This window comes from Natrix helvetica (assembly GCF_964273705.1).
Source record: "Natrix helvetica genome assembly, chromosome: 5".
NCBI classification, from domain to species: domain Eukaryota; kingdom Metazoa; phylum Chordata; class Lepidosauria; order Squamata; family Natricidae; genus Natrix; species Natrix helvetica.
The window spans coordinates 94,649,798-94,668,084 of record NC_138551.1 but is presented as its reverse complement, the minus strand read 5'-3'; the positions used below and the strand labels follow the sequence as shown (position 1 = coordinate 94,668,084).

Sequence of the window (18,287 nt, the reverse complement as noted above, 5' to 3'; positions counted from 1 at the left end):
ATTGGTGCCCAGCAGCTGGTCAAAATCCTAGTGGTACTTATGGAGCTGTAGATGATACTATGGCAAAATACAAGCCTTGCAGCTCATGTACACTCACACAACATAAGAATGATGCCATTATCCAGGTTTATCTGTGACAAAGGTCTCACTGTGCATAAATATCAAGATAGGAAGGGCACTTTATTTAAAAAAAACTGCAGTGTTTTGATTCCATTTGGTTATAAAACATCTTGTTTGGCATACTGGGAACATTTGGACAACATTTTCTTCTAATATGGGACGTTGTTCTAGCATAATTTTGTTTTGCTTTGTTTTTTCCTATATGTGACAATATCCAACTTTAGACAGTAATTAGACCACTTTTTAATTTACTTTTTAAAAAACAGTATATGTTGGAAATGCTTATCCCTTTTTCACAATCTCCCCTATATTTCAGCCTTCAATGAGATTACTTTGCAACTCAAAGTTTGAGAAACCTCCCCAAGTGCCCATCCTCCCGCTCCTCGCTTTTTAAGGCCACCTCTACAAATGGAGCGAGGAGGCAGAGGGGGGCTAGCCTCTCTCTCTTCCCCCCCCCCACCGCATGTTTACCTATGTTGCATTTCTAAGGTGGGAGGGGTAGAGGCAGGCGAGAGTGGCGCAACCGTGTGGAGCGGGTGCAAGAGGGATTGGGGGGGTGGCTCTGTTGCACACACGCGCTGTGGCGCAATCCTCGCAGAGGCGGCTCGCAGCACAGTCCCGGAATGGAAGTCAGAAGTAAAGCCATTTATAAAAGCAAAAGAGAGGCAGGCAGGCAGGCAAGCGCTCTTGTGCAGTGAAATCGGACTCGCTGCGTAATGCAGCACCAATTCCCAATCCCTGAAATGCAGGCCTAAGGACAGCCCCGTTCAGTCCCACATCTCTTCTCCATGCACAGCACACACAAAGTCGTATCAGAGAAGAAATGCAGGCAAAAGTCTCTTCTCTTCTTTCTTTGCCCCCCCCTTTGCCCCCCACAGCCTGACATGCTTGTATGCCTCCTGAACAAGCAAGAGAGTGAGCAAAAAATCCTTCCAGTCTATGGGACATTAGACTGAATTTCACCCCTGCCGGAAGTGCTCAGATGATTGGCAGCCAACAGAGTCCCAGCAGAATTGCGCCCTGAGAGGGGGCCATCTCCAGCACTCCTCTGCCACCTCCTTTGCCTCTTAGCGCCCCCCTGCCACACCCCCTTGCCTCTTTTCACCTTCCCTAAGTCATCCCAGCATCCCCCAACAGCGGTACCGCCCACTTTGGGAACCACTGTTCTATATAAACAGAATTCCTAACGCAAACTCAATGTGGAAGCCAGATTCACTTAACAACCATGTTGCTAATTTAACAACTGCAATGATTCACTTAACGTCTGTGGCAAGAAAGGTCACAAAATAGAGCAAACACATTTAATACTGTCTCACTTGTTTTGCGATGGCCAGAAGTATTTTATGGACAATAAACAAACTGTTGTTGGTCGAGGACTACCTGTATGTAATACGAGAATACCAATAAATATCAATCGATATAATAATAATATCACCCACTGATGGCAACTGAAGGTTCCTGAGTTCACAATTAAAAGGAAAGTGTTCCTACAATTTGGAAATCCCTGATTTACAACAAATAACAAATGGGGGATTTTTTAAAAAGAAAAGTATCAGACCAATCTGCTTCATCAGTAACTTCCCACTTATTTAAAATTAGCACTCTTTCATTGAAATAGCCGTGACTTTTTTTTCCATTTCCTAAAACGCAACTCTGGATCACTCTGTGCAGGAAACCACAAGCAGACTGTTATTTGCTCTGTTGGGAAAGATCAGATCAGTGAAAGGACAAACTATGTCTCCCATGTTGGTCTTGTTCTCCTGTTAGGTTACTCCTTTTATTTCTTTTGCTCTTATATTTAAATACAATACAATACAATAGTAGAGTTGGAAGGGACCTTGGAGGTCTTCTAGTCCAACCCCCTGCCTAGGCAGGAAACCCTATACCGTTTCAGACAAATAGCTATCCAACATCTTCTTAAAGACTTCCAGTGTTGGGGCATTCACAACTTCTGGAGGCAAGCTGTTCCACTGATGAATTGTTCTAACTGTCAGGAAATTTCTCCTCAGTTCTAAGTTGCTTCTCTCCTTGATTAGTTTCCACCCATTGCTTCTTGTTCTACCCTCAGGTGCCTTGGAGAATAGTTTGACTCCCTCTTCTTTGTGGCAACCTCTGAGATATTGGAATAATGCTATCATGTCTCCCCTAGTCCTTCTTTCTCTTAAGCTAAACATACCCAGTTCCTGCAACCGTTCTTCATATGTTTTAGTCTCCAGTCCCCTAATCATCTTTGTTGCTCTTCTCTGCACTCTTTCTAGAGTCTCCACATCTTTTTTACATCGTGGCGACCAGAACTGAATGCAGTATTCCAAGTGTGGCCTTACCAAGGCATTATAAAGTGGTATTAACACTTCACGTGATCTTGATTCTATCCCTCTGTTGATGCAGCCTAGAACTGTGTTGGCTTTTTTGGCAGCTGCTGCACACTGCTGGCTCATATTTAAATGGTTGTCCACTAGGACTCCAAGATCCCTTTCACAGTTACTACTACTGAGTAAGGTATCACCTATACTGTACCTGTGCATTCCGTTTTTGTTGCCTAAATGTAGAACCTTACTCTTTTCACCATTGAATTTCATTTTATTAGATAGTGCCCAATGTTCAAGTTTGTCAAGATCCTTCTGTATCTTAAGCCTATCTTCTGGAGTGTTGGCTATTCCTGCCAGCTTGGTATCATCTGCAAATTTGATGAGTTCCCCATTTATTCCCTCATCCAAATCATTGATGAAGATGTTGAAGAGTACTGGGCCTAAAACAGAGCCTTGGGGTACTCCACTGCATACTTCCCTCCATGTAGATGCAGTTCCATTGAGAACTACACGTTGAGTGCGGTTGGTCAGCCAGTTACCAATCCATCTGGTGGTGATACTGTCTAATCCACATTCTTCTACTTTATCTAGTAGTAGGTTATGGTCTACCTTATCAAAAGCCTTACTGAAGTCCAAGTAAACTATATCAACGGCATTCCTCTGGTCCACTAATTTTGTCACATTATCAAAGAATGCAATAAGATTAGTCTGGCATGATCTGTTTTTGACAAATCCATGTTGGCTTTTGGCTATTACTTTGTTTGCTTCTAGGTGTTCGCAAATTCGTTGCTTGATCATTTCAGGAATGGTTGAATAGTTGAATAGAATAGAGCTGGAAGGGACCTTGGAGGCTTCCAGTCCAGCCCCCTGCTCAAGCAGGAGAATGTATTAAGTGACTGTTTAGTCACTGTTTAGACTGTTTAGTCCCGGGATGGTGAACCTATGGCACGCCTGCCACAGGCGGCACCTGGAGCCATTTGCTATGGCACGTAAGGCGCTGCCCTGTCAGCTAGCCAGTGCGCATGTATGCGCTCACCAGCTGACTTCAAACTTCTTTTGAGACCTCTTTTTGCCCTTGAAGCCTCCGGATTTCAAAAAAAAAACAGCCCTTTGGGCAAACCAGAAGTTCAGGAATGGACTTCCGGTTTGCTCATAGGACCATTTTTCGCCCTCTTGGGCCTTCAAGAGGCTTCCCTGAAGGCTTGGGAGGGCAAAAAACTGACCCTACAGAAAAACTACAGTCACAATTCCTGAACTTCCAGGTTCCCCGTAGGTCCATTTTTCACCCTCCGGAGCCTTCAGGGGCCTTCAGGAAGCTTCCTTAAAGGCTCTGGAGGGTGAAAGACAGACCTATGGGTAGCCCAGAGGTTCGGGAATAGTGACTTCCGGTTTGTCCCTAGGTCTGTTTTTTGCCCTCCGGAGCCTTCAGGGAAGCCTCCTGAAGGGTCCGGAGGTTGAAAAGCGGCCCTACGGACAAACTAGAAGTCACCATCCCCAAACTTCCAGGTTCCCCATAGGTCCATTTTTCACCCTCCGGAGCCTTCAGGGAAGCTCCTGAGGCCTTCGGAGGACATGAGGGGTGGGGGGGCTGTTTTTGCCCTCCCCAAGCTCCTAGAATGCCTCTGGTACCTGGGGAGGGCAAAAAAACCACACCAAAAGCGGGGGCGCTGGTCGCATTTGCAAGCACACGTGGGGGGGGGAGTCGCACACATAGTGCACGACCCCACTGCACTCCCCCTGCTTTTGGCACGGGAGCCAAAAGAGGTTGATCATCACTGGTCTAGTCTCTTCTTAAAAACTCCAGTGATGGAGCGTCCACAATTTCTGAAGGCAAATCCTTTCACTGGTTAATCGTCCTATTACTTAATTCCAGATGGCTTCTCTCTTTGATTAGTTTCCAACTGTTGTTTCTTGTCCTGCCCTCTGGTGCTTGACCCCCCTTTTTTTATAGCAGCCCCTCAAATATTGGAATACTGCTATCATGTCACCCCTAATTCTTCTTTTCTTTAGACTAGCTAGACCCACAATCTGCAGCCGTTCTTCATATGATTTAGTCTCCAGGCCTTTGATCGTCTTAGTTGCTCTTCTCTGCACTTGTTCCAAAGTTTTTTGTAATGTGGTGACCAAAATTGGTTGCAGTGTTCCAGGTGTGGCCGTCCTAGGGTTTTATAAAGCTAATACTTTACGGGATCTTGATTCTATGCCTCTGTTTATACAACCCAGGATTGTATTACCTTTTTTGACTGATGTTGCACACTGCTGGCTCATATTCAAATGATCATCCATTAGGACTCCAAGGTCCCTCTCACAGTTACTGTTTTTTAGCCAGCCTCACCTAACCTGTACTTATACCTTTGGGATTTTCCTGCCTAAATGTAAAACATTTGCTACTCCTTTTGTTTTAAAGGAGACGGTGACCAAATTGATGTCGAAAAGAGCAGAGTGAAATAGCTCCAATTCCACCTGCTGGAAAGGTCTGGATGGCAGAGCCATTGTATGATGCTACCCTAAAGAAATGTAAAGTAAGTTGTCATTATTTATCTTTTGTGTTTCTGGGGGGCTACATAATCAGGGATTTTGATTTGATATCGTGGCAGGTGTAAATTCCACTTTCAGCATAGGTGTCACAAGTGCACTTAAGCAAATTAGTACATAAATAATATTAATGAGACGTGGTGGCACAGTGGTTAGAGTGGAGTACTGCAGGCTACTTCTGCCGACTGGTGGCTCCCTGCAATTTGGCAGTTCAAATCTCACCAGGCTGAAGGTTGACTCAGCCTTCTGTCCTTCCGAGGTCGGTAAAAGGAAGACCCAAATTGTTGGGGGGCAACAGGCTGACTCTGTAAACCGCTTAGAGAGGGCTGTAAAGCACTGAGGAGCGGTATATAAGTCTAAGTGCTATTGCTATTGCTAATACAAATTGTAATTATGATGACAATGATGATGATGGTATCTCAGAAAGCATGAGGCTCAAAACAGTTTTTTTTTTTCATTTTGAAATTCAGCAATATTGCGAGAGATATCCAGGGCCAGACTTACAATGCTACAAAAAAAAAAAAAAAGGATTTAAATTCAAGTCAAGAAACTTTGTGGATTTAGTCATCTGGCCATATTCAAAAACTATAAAACCACTAGGATTGTAATGGCAAACCTATAGCACTCATGCCACAGGTGGCACACAGAGCCCTCTCTGCGAGCATGCGCGCCGTCGCCCCAGCTCAGCTCCACCACACATGAGACTGCGCCTCCGGCAGACCAGCTGATTTTCAAGTCTCTGTCGTGCATGCGCAGGGGATGGGGGACATGCAGGAGATGCACACACATGCACGAGAGGGAGGGAGGAGGGTACACACCCACACACACACAGGCCGTTTTGGCTCCCAGGAGGCTGCAGGGAGGCCTACTAGGTCCAAAACGAGGAATGGGGGCGTTGCACGCGTATGTGTGTGTGGGGCAGTGGGAGCATGGGGGTGTTGTATGTGCATGTGAAGGGGGCAGGGCGAGCAGGGTCTGTGTGCCCCACACACATTGCATTATGGGTGTGAGCGCATGTGCACGCTTTTGGCATGCGATAACAAAAAGGTTAGCCATCACTGCACTAGGAGAGAGAGAAAGAGAGAGAGAGAGAGACATGGATGATAGGAGAGAGAGAGAGAGTATTCACTAAAGAAACCACTAGGCAATAGATAGATAGATGATAGATAGATAGATAGATAGATAGATAGATAGATAGATAGATAGATAGACAGACATAGAGAGAGAGAGAGAGAGAGAGAGAGAGAGAGAGAGAGAGAGAGAGAGAGAGAGAGAGAGAGAGAGAGAGAGAGAGAGAGAGAGAGAGTATTCACTGGAGAAACCACTAGGCGATAGATAGATAGATAGATAGATAGATAGATAGATAGATAGATAGATAGACAGACAGACATGAGAGAGAGAGAGAGAGAGAGAGAGAGAGAGAGAGAGAGAGAGAGAGAGAGAGAGAGAGAGAGAGAGAGAGAGAGAGAGAGAGAGAGAGTATTCACTGGAGAAACCACTAGGCAGATAGATAGATAGATAGATAGATAGATAGATAGATGGATGGATGGATGGATGGATGGATGGATGGATGGATGGATGGATGGACGGACGGATAGATAGATACATAAATAGATTGATTCATAAGTCCTCGTTCCTATCATCAACCACAATCTGTTCTAAATGGTTTTCTTCAAAACGGCCTTTCATACAAAAATTGCAATGCTGCTAGTGATGTGCAGGTTTCTTTGCTGAAGGAAGTTGGACAGAGAAGTACCTGGCAGGGAGATACCTCCATCATGAAGGATTTAAGGGTGACCTTTCCTGTTGTGACTGTTCATGCATGACTGAACTGATAGGTTACCCTGAAATAAATATCTACGTCAGTGATGGTGAACCTATGGCACGCGTGCGCTGGCCAGCTGAGTTCACCCTTTTTTAAAGCCATTTTTCGCCCTCCCCAGGCTCCAGAGGCTTTATAGGAGCCTGGGGAGGGCAAAAAGAGCCTCCCTGTCCCCCCTGAAGGCCCTCCAGAGGCTTCAGGGACCATCCAGAGGTGTCAGGGAAGCCTTCGGACAGTCCCTGAAGCCTTCGGAACGCTTAAAACGACCCTCCGAGGAAAGCGGAAGTGACTTCCGGTTTGCTCAGAGGGTCGTTTTGAGCGCTCTGAAGGCTTCAGGGAAGCCTCCGGACGGTCCCTGAAGCCTCCGGAGGGCCTCCGGGAGGGCGTGGGAGGGTCTTTTCACCCTCCCCAGGCTCCTATAAAGCCTCTGGAGCCTGGGGAGGGCGAAAAAAGCATGTAAAAATGGGGGATCGCACCTGTTGTGTGCGCATGCGCACTGGGGGGGTCGCACATTGCATTATGGGTGCAGCACGCCCGCACACGCCCCCCCTACGCTCCCCCCACTTGTGGCACACGAGCCAAAAAAGGTTCGCCATCGCTGATCTTCGTAATAGCATTTACGTCTGAAGATGCTAGATCAAGTCTACAACCTTGGCCGCAATTCCTTCCAATAACACTGCAGTATTATTTGAACACATTGGAGGTGCATTTAACAGAATAACAGAATTGGAAGGGGCCTTGGAGATCTTCTAATCCAGCCCCCTGCTCAAGGAGGAAAGTCTATTATCATTTCAGACAAAGGATGGTCCAGTCTCTTCTTAAAAACCTCCAATGTTGGAGCACCCGCAATTTCTGGATGCAAGCCATTCAACTGATTAATTGTCCTCACTATATTTCTCCTTAGTTCTAGATTGCTTCTCTCCTTGATTAGTTTCCATCCGTGGCTTCTTGTCCTGCCTTCAGATGCTTTGGAGAATAAATTGACCCCATCTCTTCCTAGTGGCAGCCTTTCAAATACTGGCACACTGTTATCGTGTCACCCCTGGTCCTTCTTTTCATTAAACTAGATATAATCAGTTCCTGCAACCGTTCTTCTTATGTTTTAGTCTCTTTTTAGAATCTCAGAGTTGTCCACCCTCTAGGACAAGTAATTGGATTCAACCAATTTATCTCTCTCCAAATTCACTACATCGTTGTTATTGGTTTAAATCATCTTTGATTTTCTTCCAAAAACACTTGAAACATAACTGATTTTTATTTTTGTTTTACAAAAAACAAAAAAAAATTCTCACTGGAATAGCATCCTTGAGCAAAACAAAAAAAAAACCAGAGCCTTTGGTGAGTAAAAAAAAAAGAGTTAGGCTTCTTTTCCAGGTAATTAAACTTTACCATTGCTAATTTAAACAGCCTTCTAATCAACTAAAATTGGTAGTAAATCAGCGAAAGTAATTAAAACGTATCCAGCAGCTGTAATTGCAAATGTTTGCTGAATTGTCAGCGTGCGATGCACCCAGATGAAGGAGAAGCTACAAAAATAAAACAAAGTGGTAGTGGGATAAAAAGTAAACCAAGATTATTAAATGCGATGTATTGTAGGGACTGATGCAGTTGAGATGTTGTTAGTTGTGAAATTGTGTCTGACCCCATGGACAAAGTTCCTCCATGCCTTCCTGTCCTCTACCATCCCCCGGAGCGTATTTAAGCTCAAGCCTACTGCTTCAGGGACTCCATCCAGCCACCTCATTCTCTGTCGTCCCCTTCTTCTTTTGCCCTCAATCGTTCCCAGCATTAGGCTCTTTTCCAGTGAGTCCTTTCTCATTAGCTGGTCAAAGTATTTGAGTTTCATCTTCAGGATCTGGCCTTCTAAAGAGCAGTCAGGGTTGATCTCCTCTAGAACCGACCATTTTGATTGCCTTGCAGTCTAAAGGACTCGCAGGAGTCTTCTCCAGCACCAGAGTTCAAAGGCCTCAATTCTTTGGTACTCAGCCTTCCTTATGTTCCAACTTTCACATTGATACATTGCAACTGGGAAAACCATAACCTTGACTATACACCCTTTTGTTGGCAGGGTGATGTCTCTACTTTTTAGGATGCTGTCTAGATTTGCCATAGCTTTCCTCCCCAGGAGCAAGCGTCTTTTAATTTCTTGGCTGCAGTTCAGATAGCAAGTTATTTTAAGTCTGAAACATCCCACCGACATATCTATGGAGGTTCTCAGTCATCCAGGTTGTGGTTATCCCAAAGGTGCTTTTTCAAGAGGCAAGTGGACATTCTGGTTTTTCTTTGAAGACATTCCTTTTCTTATCCAAGAACTGAAGGAGCTTCTTGGATGGAAAGCGAAATGTCTTCAAGGGGGAAAAAAAGTCCAGTTGCCTTTTGAAAAAGTCCTTTTGGGATATTTCACCAATAGTTGCATCAATTTTAAGCAAGGTTAGATCTACTATACACTTCCAAAAAATATTTTTACACACACACAACTTTTTTCCCTCCCAAAGGGGCATTTTAAAACTTTGGAACACTGCTGATAAAAACTCCCTATAAATTTCCTTTCTTCCAGATGAGGTACACCAACCATCTGTATCTTCTAAGTCTTTCATCAAACGTCTTGCTTTTCTACGAAGTAGAAGTAAAAGTAAGACATAATATCCGAAAGACATCAAGCCAAGATCAAAGAGTAGCTCAAGTCTTGGGGGTCAAATTATTTTTATGCTTGTTTCTTTCTAGTTAAAGTCTGTAAGCACCGGTAATTTTATCTAACTCCCATTTCTTGCTGTTTTGAGTCTATTTTGAGTGAGAACAATCAACTAGTGGAACAGAAGTTGCCTTCAGAAGTTGTGGGAGCTTCATCACTGGAGGCTTTCAAGAAGAAACTGGACTGCCATTTGTCAGAAATGGTTTAGGGCCTCCCGCGTGGGCAGCGGTTTGACTAGATCACCTATAAGGTCCCGTCCAACACTGTTACTCTATATATGCTGCTGAGACTCCTGCAGAAAATTCCTGCTTCAATATTTTCATCCCTAAATGGATTCACAATTGGCTGACCAACCAAACTCTGTGTAGTCCTCAATGGAACTTCATCTAATGGAGGGAAGCATGCATTGGGGTATCTCAGTTCAGTCTTGTGTCCTGTACTCTTCAACCTCTTCGTAAATGATCTAGACAAGCAGATAGAAAGGGGACTCATCAAATTTGCAGAAGGTAATACTTTGGAAAATAAGCTCGATATCCAAAAGGATCTTGATAGATTTGACGATTGGCCCCTTTCCAACCAGATGCAATTCAGTGGTGAGAAAAAATAAGATCCTGCATATTTGGCAAGAAAAACAGAGTATAGCACAAATATAGAATGCTATTGACTCAACAGTAGCCACTGTAAGAGGAATCTTGTGGACCACCACTTAAGTATGAGCCAGCAGTATCCTGCAGCTAACAAAAAAGCCAATGCAGTTCTAGGCTGCATCAACAGATGGATAGCATCAAGACGGTGAGAAGTTATAGTACCCCTTTACACCACGTTGGTGAGATCACACTTGGAATCAATTTCTGGTCACATGAGATTAAAAAAAAACATGTTGAGAGCTTGGAAAGTGTGCAGAGAAGATCAACAAATATGATATAAAGTTCTGGAGGTTAAATTGTATGTCAAATGGTGAGGGACCTAGGAAGGTCTAATCTATTCAAGAGAAGGTTCAGTCAGAAGAACTATTTCAGTACCTGAGCCACTGTCACAGAAATTAGGAGATTGACTTATTCCCTAAGGTAGCAGAGGCAAGACAAGAATTAATGGGTGGAAACTTGTCAAAGAGAGATCCAACCTAGAAGTAAAGGGAAGTTTGCTGACAGTGAGAACAATTCATCAGTGGAACAACTTGCCTCCTGGACTTATGGGTAGGGTCTAAGACAACTCGCCACAGCCAACTCGTCATGGCTAACTTGCCATGGCCAACTTGCCACAGGACAATTTGCCGTGGGGCAAGATTTACACTAATATTGAACAAATAGTGGAACAGAATCATTAAAGAAAGGATGCCAAAGGAGTGACAAGATGAACCTCCCAATGACAAAAATTTAAATATTTTAAAACTTTTTAAAATAATTAAATTGAATTATTGAATTGTCCCACAGTCAGTTGTCATGTGGTGAGTTGGCCATGACTAATTGTCTCGTCGCAAGTTGGCCATGGTGAGTTGGCCATGGTAAATTGTCTGTAGCGAGTTGGCTGCGGCGAGTTGTCCCATTCCAAGTTATAAGTTCTTCTCCATCAAGAAGAGGTTGGACAACCATCTGGCTTGGCTGGTGTAACGTCTCCTGCCTTGAGCAGGGGATTGGAGTAGAAGACTTCTTTGGTCTCTTCCAGCTCTATGACTCTATTATTTTATTTAGCCAGAAAAAGAAAAAAGAAAGAACTAAGAGGCAAATGTTGAGTCATTTCAGAACCCAGAAAGTGTAAAGTCCAAAAATCCTCCTAGCCACACGTTGCATCACATGATCATTACGCAGCGGAAATCTGTCGGCGTCGTGGTTTCCTGGCTCCCAGAGAAAGCCCACGTGACAACCTAAGTATAGACAAAAACATCATTGTGATTCCTACATAGAGCAGTTGACTAATCGCAGCTAAAAAAGTAATAGACCTGATTCGAAAAACCAGGAATGCTTTATTGGGATTGCTGAAGGCTTAAGTCCCAGGTAAGTATTTGTAATCAATTTTAAATCTTATCTTTCTTTTTACTCCTGAGCATGGAACATGAAAAGCAACAGCAGGGTGAGGAATATAAATTTAAAACCATTTCAGTCATCAGGACCAACCAAGGGAGTCAGGAAAGTAGTTTAGGAGGTTGTAAAGGAGGTGATTTTTTTCAAAGAGGAAGTTGGTTTCTAGCTAAGATCTTCAAGGTACACCTTAGCAGCTTCAAAAATGAGTTACATTTATAATGTAAGTTATAAATAATGCATCAAAATAATGTAGAAGGCGGCAAATGGCCAGAATAGGAATAGGAATAGGAATAGGAATAGGAATAGGGTAGGGTAGGGTAGGGTAGGGTAGGGTAGGGTAGGGTAGAGTAGAGTAGAGTAGAGTAGAGTAGAGTAGAGTAGAGTAGAGTAGAGTAGAATAGAATAGAATAGAATAGAATAGAATAGAATAGAATAGAATAGAATTCTTTATTGGCCAAGTGTAATTGGACACACAAGGAATTTGTCTTCGGTGCATATGATCTCAGTGTATATAAAAGGAAAAAAAGGAAAAAGAGGGAAAAATACATTCATCAAGAATCATAAGACACAACACTTAGTGATAGTCATAGGTTACTAATAAGCAATCAAATCATACTAGGAAACAAATAAAACAATGTAAATTGTAAAGATACAAGCAACATGGTTATAGTCCTAAGTGGGAGGAGATGGGTGATAGGAACGATGAGAAAATTAATAGTAATGCAGCCTTAGTGAATGGTTTGAGTGGTGAAGGAATTAGTTGTTAAGCAGAGTGATGACGTTTGGGAAAAAACTGTTCTTGTGTCTAGTTGTCTTGGTGTGCAGAGCTCTATAGTGTCATTTTGAGGATAGGAGTTGAAACAATTTATGTCCAGGATGTGAAGGGGTCTGTAGATATTTTAAGAGTTCTCTTTTTCACTCTGCAGTATACAGGTCCTCAATGGAAGGCAGGTTGGTAGTGATTGTTTGCAAAAAATCGGTAGCAGTTGTTTGCAAACATTCTGTTTGCATTTTCAGAATTATTTTTATGTATGTTCATTGTTATTCATGTTATTCATATTGCATTATGATTCATTATTATTTTTATCATTATCTCCCACTGGCCAGCTGATTTTTGGGTCTCTGCTGCACATGCGGGAGCCGCCCTCGCATTCATGGGCGGGGCAGGGGGTTGTGTGTACATGGGTGGGGGCGGGGGGGTCACACGGGGGGGCTGCGGCACCCCTCCCTGCAGCCCATTTTTGGTCCCGGGAGGCTTCAGGGAGGCCTGTTAGGCCCAAAGCAGGCTGGGGGGGGGGAAGGGGGGCGGTCATGCACATGCATCACTGTGTGTGTGTGTGTGTGTGTGTGTGCCTAGCTGATAAGGAAGAGAACCTGTGGCTTAGTGGCAATTACATCGGCCTAATATGCAATACAGCCCTGGTTTGATTCCCAGTAAGGGTATGGCTAGCTGATGAGAGCTAAATAGCTCGAAATAGATCTATACTAGTCTCTCTTTATTTATTTATCAGCACAAATACAACACACACACACACACACACACACACACACACACACACACACACACACACACACACACACACACACACACACACATATATATATATATATATATATATATATATATATATATATATATATCTGTATATGTGTGTGCATGTGTGTATGTTCCAGCATAACTCTGGAATGCCTCCAGCAATTTCAACCAAACTTGGTACACACAAGACTTACTGATGAGTCAATAGCAATAGCACTTAGACTTATATACCGCTTCACAGTGCTTTACAGCCCTTGCTTAGTGGTTTACAGAATCAGCTTTGTGCCCCTAACAATCTGGGTCCTCATTTTACCGACCTCAGAAGGATGGAAGGCTGAGTCAACTTTGAGCCCGTCAGGATCAAATTCCTGGCAGTGAGCTGTGCGTAAGCCTGCAATACTGGCATTCTAACCACTGCACCACCACACTTCTTTTAGCAGAGCATGCTTTGAGTGAATGAACGTGGAGGCAGGGTTAGGCAGAGAAATCAGGGCATTTTTCCTTTGTAATTGGTGTTTCATCACAATAGGGCAGTCCCAGTTCCCTACCAAGACTCAGCCTTGGAATCAAGTTCCTGTACTAAAATGAACTCTTTAGAACTTAGAAGAAAATGTTAGGCAATAAGAGAGTCAGTTTCATCTAGGGATTTAAGACATAAATCAGGAGATTTGTGAGTTTAAGTCTTGCCTTAGCCATGCAAAGCAACTGAATGACTTTGGACCAATCACCAAGAGATGGTCAGTTCTAGTCCCACTTTAGGCAGGAAAACCATCTGTGTGACTTTGGCCCAATTGCTAGGAGACAGTGAGTTCTAGTCCCACCTTAGGCACGAAAACTGGCAGGGTGACTTTGGACCAATCACCAGGAGATGGTGACTTCTAATCCCACCTTAGGCAGGAAAGCCATCTGTGTGGCTTTGGCCCAATTGCTAGGAAACAGTGAATTCTAGTCCAACCTTAAACAGGAAAGCTGGCAGGGTAACTTTGGACCAATCACCAGGAGACAGTGAGTTCTAGTCCCACCTTAGGCAGGAAAGCTATCTGTGTGGCTTTGGCCCAATTGCTAGGAGACGGTATCTGGACTTATAGTGGTTCTAAATGTCCAGTCAACCCAGCTGTTCAAGAACAGGGTTGCCTATATTGAAAAACATAGACATTGGGCCAGTGTAAGCTCTTGATGGACATTCGGACACAATGTGGTGGATATTTTGTCAAGGAACACCACAGTCACACTGAGGGGTAGAAACAAGACCCCATGTAAGCAATGAGTCCTGGCAGACACCATGTTGGGTACGGATTGTGTTCAGAGTTGACCAATGCTGAAGCAGTATGTACATTTAAGTGCTATTGCTTTTCCTTTGGTGCATGAAGGGTTAGGGTTAAACTGGGATCAACCCAAAACCTATGGTTCCTTTGCGGTCATTTCAAGCAGAATCTGTTCAGGAGATCCACATCGTGGAACACTGTAAATATTTTAGTTTGCTTTAGGCAGACTTGAGCTGCCACGACATAGTTTCTTGTTTGGAAGGGGGGGGGGGAAATGCTGCATTTTATTTATTTTTTTAAAAAAGAGGAGGGAAATGACATAGAGGAACAAAATAAACACCAGCTTCTCGCGATGCCACATCAAGTAGGCGTTGTTAGATGTGACCGAGTGGGTGTGGGAGGCTTGACTAAAGCCTGATGGGTTTTGCTGTCTGTGTCAAGTCATGCATCCCTTAACAAAGCAGAGCCAACTGATCGATGAGGAGTACATAAAGGTGACTTGCAAGATGCTTGCAGTTACAGAGTATGACCACTTCTGCTTGGAGGCACCCTGCCCGTGTTAGCTCAGCTGCTGCCTGTCCTGTAGTTTGCACCACAGGCTGCCGCTCCTTTTCAAGGATTGTAAAAATGCTCTCAGTTTAAAGAAAAGGTTGGCATGCAATTGATCCGCCTGGTGTTTTGGAATGCATAGCTGCAAATTGGCAGCACTGATCCTATTACGAAAGAAGAAGAATTATGTTGCTCTTTTTCAATAGAAATCCTGGGTGTTTCCCCCCCCCCCCCCCAAATTGGGGATTTCTACTGTAATTTTTCTCGAGCCTGTGGACCAGGATAAAGAGGAAGTTCTGGAAACAGGTGTGCAAGAAGAGTTTATACCAGGAACTTAGAGTCTTTTCTTTGTTTGCTTTAAGGTCTGGAGAAATTGTGCTAAGTGCTGCTGAGTTGTGCCTAAACAAATATCTTTCATCTCAGTTGTGTGACGTGCTATTCACCCGAAAGTATTGTTTTACCTTACAAAGGTGGAGACCAAATTTCTTCCTGGAATAAAAAATGGGTAGCTAAAACACATCCAAAAGTTGAGTAGAAGATGGCAGGTAGGTAGGTAAGTTGGTAGGTAGGTGGGTAGGTAGGTAGCTGGTGACATCCTTGTCAGGAGCTGAAGTGAAAGATAGAAGCTTATCCCACCCCATGACTGCACTCAGGTATCAAACTTGAGTTTTTTTACTTGTCAGTCCAAATTCCTAAACATGCGAGCTACTCTGCCCCATGAGAGAGAGAGACAGAGACAGAGACAGAGGGAGAGAGAGAGGATAGGTAGATAGATAGATGATAGATAGATGATAGATAGATAGATAGATAGATAGATAGATAGATGATAGATAGATAGATAGATAGATAGATAGATAGATAGATAGATAGATAGATAGATAGATGATAGATGGATGGATGGATGGATGGATGGATGGATGGATGGATGGATGGATGGATGTAGACAGGCAGGCAGACAGGTGTCTCTTCACTGATTATTGATAGAGCAATATAAACTCTCTTGATGTATAGATGTATAGATGAATGGATGGATAATAGATGGATGGAAGGATAGATAGATAGATAGATAGATAGATAGATAGATAGATAGATAGATAGACAGACAGACAGACAGACAGACAGACAGACAGACAGACAGAGAGACAGATGTAGACAGGCAGGCAGACAGGTGTCTCTTCACTGATTATTGATAGAGCAATATAAACTCTCTTGATTTATAGATGTATAGATGAATGGATGGATAATAGATGGATGGAAGGATAGATAGATGATAGATAGATAGATAGATAGATAGATAGATAGATAGATAGATAGATAGATGATAGATAGATAGATAGATAGATAGATAGATAGATAGATAGATAGATAGATAGAGACAGACAGACAGACAGACAGACAGACAGACAAATAGATTGATAGAAAGAAGTAGACAGGAGTTTCTTCAGTGATTTATTGATAGAGCGATATAAAGTCTCCTGATGGATAGATGAATGGATGGATAATAGATAGATAGATAGATAGATAGATAGATAGATAGATAGATAGATAGATAGATATTAGATGATAGATAGATATTAGATAGAAGATAGATAGAAAGAAAGAAAGAAAGAAAGAAAGAAAGAAAGAAAGAAAGAAAGAAAGAAAGAAAGAAAGAAAGAAAGAAAGAAAGAAATGGACAGACTATGAATGCAAGTGAATATACGTGTCCCACGATAATGATGTGAAATTGAATTTGGCTCAGTCACTGGGAGTCTCTTGACTGATGTATCGATAGAGAGATATAGTCTCTGGAAGGATAGAGTTAGAGAGATGGATGGATGGATGGATGGATGGATGGATGGATGGATGGATGGATGGATAGATAGATAGATAGATGATAGATAGATAGATAGATAGATAGATAGATAGATAGATAGATGATAGATAGATGATAGATAGATAGATAGATGATAGATAGATAGATAGATAGATAGATAGATAGATAGATAGATAGATAGATAGATAGATAGATAGAGATAGATAGATGATAGATAGATAGATAGATAGATAGATATAGATAGATAGATAGATAGATAGATAGATAGATAGATAGATAGATAGAGATAGATAGATAGATAGATAGATAGATAGATAGATAGATAGATATTAGATGATAGATAGATATTAGATAGAAGATAGATAGAAAGAAAGAAAGAAAGAAAGAAAGAAAGAAAGAAAGAAAGAAAGAAAGAAAGAAAGAAATGGACAGACTATGAATGCAAGTGAATATACGTGTCCCACGATAATGATGTGAAATTGAATTTGGCTCAGTCACTGGGAGTCTCTTGACTGATGTATCGATAGAGAGATATAGTCTCTGGAAGGATAGAGTTAGAGAGATGGATGGATGGATGGATGGATGGATGGATGGATAGATAGATAGATAGATGATAGATAGATGATAGATAGATAGATAGATAGATAGATAGATAGATAGATAGATAGATAGATAGATAGATAGATATGGGTGGGTGGATAGAAAGGTAAAAAGAAAGATAGAGAGATAAAGAGACAGACAGATAGACAGATAGATTTTTTTTTTGTCCCTGAAATCTTCACCTGAACAACCTCAATGGCTACAAGCATCCTACCCTCTTCAAGTACTTTCCCAGGGAGTTTAGTCAGGTCAGTCAGAGGTCAATAACAACTGCGGCCTCTACTCTATTCAACAAAGCAATTAAACCAGCTCAGCCACCTCGGAAGTCCAACATATAACTTTATTTGCTTACTAAGCAACTCACCCAACCATGGCTCCTCTTGAAAGAGCCGAGCAAGTTGGGTGATCATCAGGAAAGGCCAGACAAGCCTTGTAACCAAGGAAACAGCATAGCTGTGTCCTTGTAGTCACAAGGAGGTAAGATTGACACAAAACAGTCCTTATCTCTATTTATTTATCTTTAAAAAAAACAGCGTACCATTCTTATAGTCACAGGCTGCGCAGTGCTTAATTAGAATGTCTAAAGTGATTGAAAATGTCTTTGTTATTAAAGTGTTCATAATGTGCACAAAAGTCTTTTAATGGGCTTCTTTGAGCGATGCCTTTTCATTTTGGTGAGCTATTCCTTCCAAAGCCCTCGCCTCCTTCCCTGTTCCCATGACAGCAGGTTTGTATTTTAGGCATATTTTGGTATCTCTCTTCTGCATTGTGCGCACTGGTAAACACTTTTCCTCTTGACCTGTCAGACCTCAGAATAGCAAACCTTTAGCACTGTCACCAATTAGCTTTTTCCCTCCTGCTTTATGATGAGAAAGGAGAAGAGAAGAGAAGAGAAGAGAAGAGAAGGGAAGTGGGAATGGCATAGCGTAAAGTAGCATAGCGTAGCAGAGAAGAGAAGAGAAGAGAAGAGGGAATGACATAGCAGAGCAGAGAAGAGAAGAGAAGAGGGAATGACATAGAG

The 18,287-nt window shown here is 42.6% G+C and overlaps 1 protein-coding gene across 2 annotated transcripts in view; it reads left to right on the top strand.

The window, feature by feature from the left end:
• The first annotated feature begins 4,842 nt into the window (after window positions 1-4,842).
• Window positions 4,843-18,287, top strand: part of RASGEF1A (RasGEF domain family member 1A) — a 119,737-nt gene continuing 106,292 nt past the window's right edge. The window contains exon 1 of one of the 2 annotated variants that reach the window (XM_081953775.1): window positions 4,843-4,951. In XM_081953775.1, coding sequence (XP_081809901.1) covers window positions 4,910-4,951 — 42 coding nt within the window. In that variant the 5' untranslated portion in view covers window positions 4,843-4,909. Of the gene's footprint in view, window positions 4,952-11,365; window positions 11,473-18,287 lie in introns of those variants that run through there. The other variant, XM_081953777.1, reaches the window with a different exon arrangement.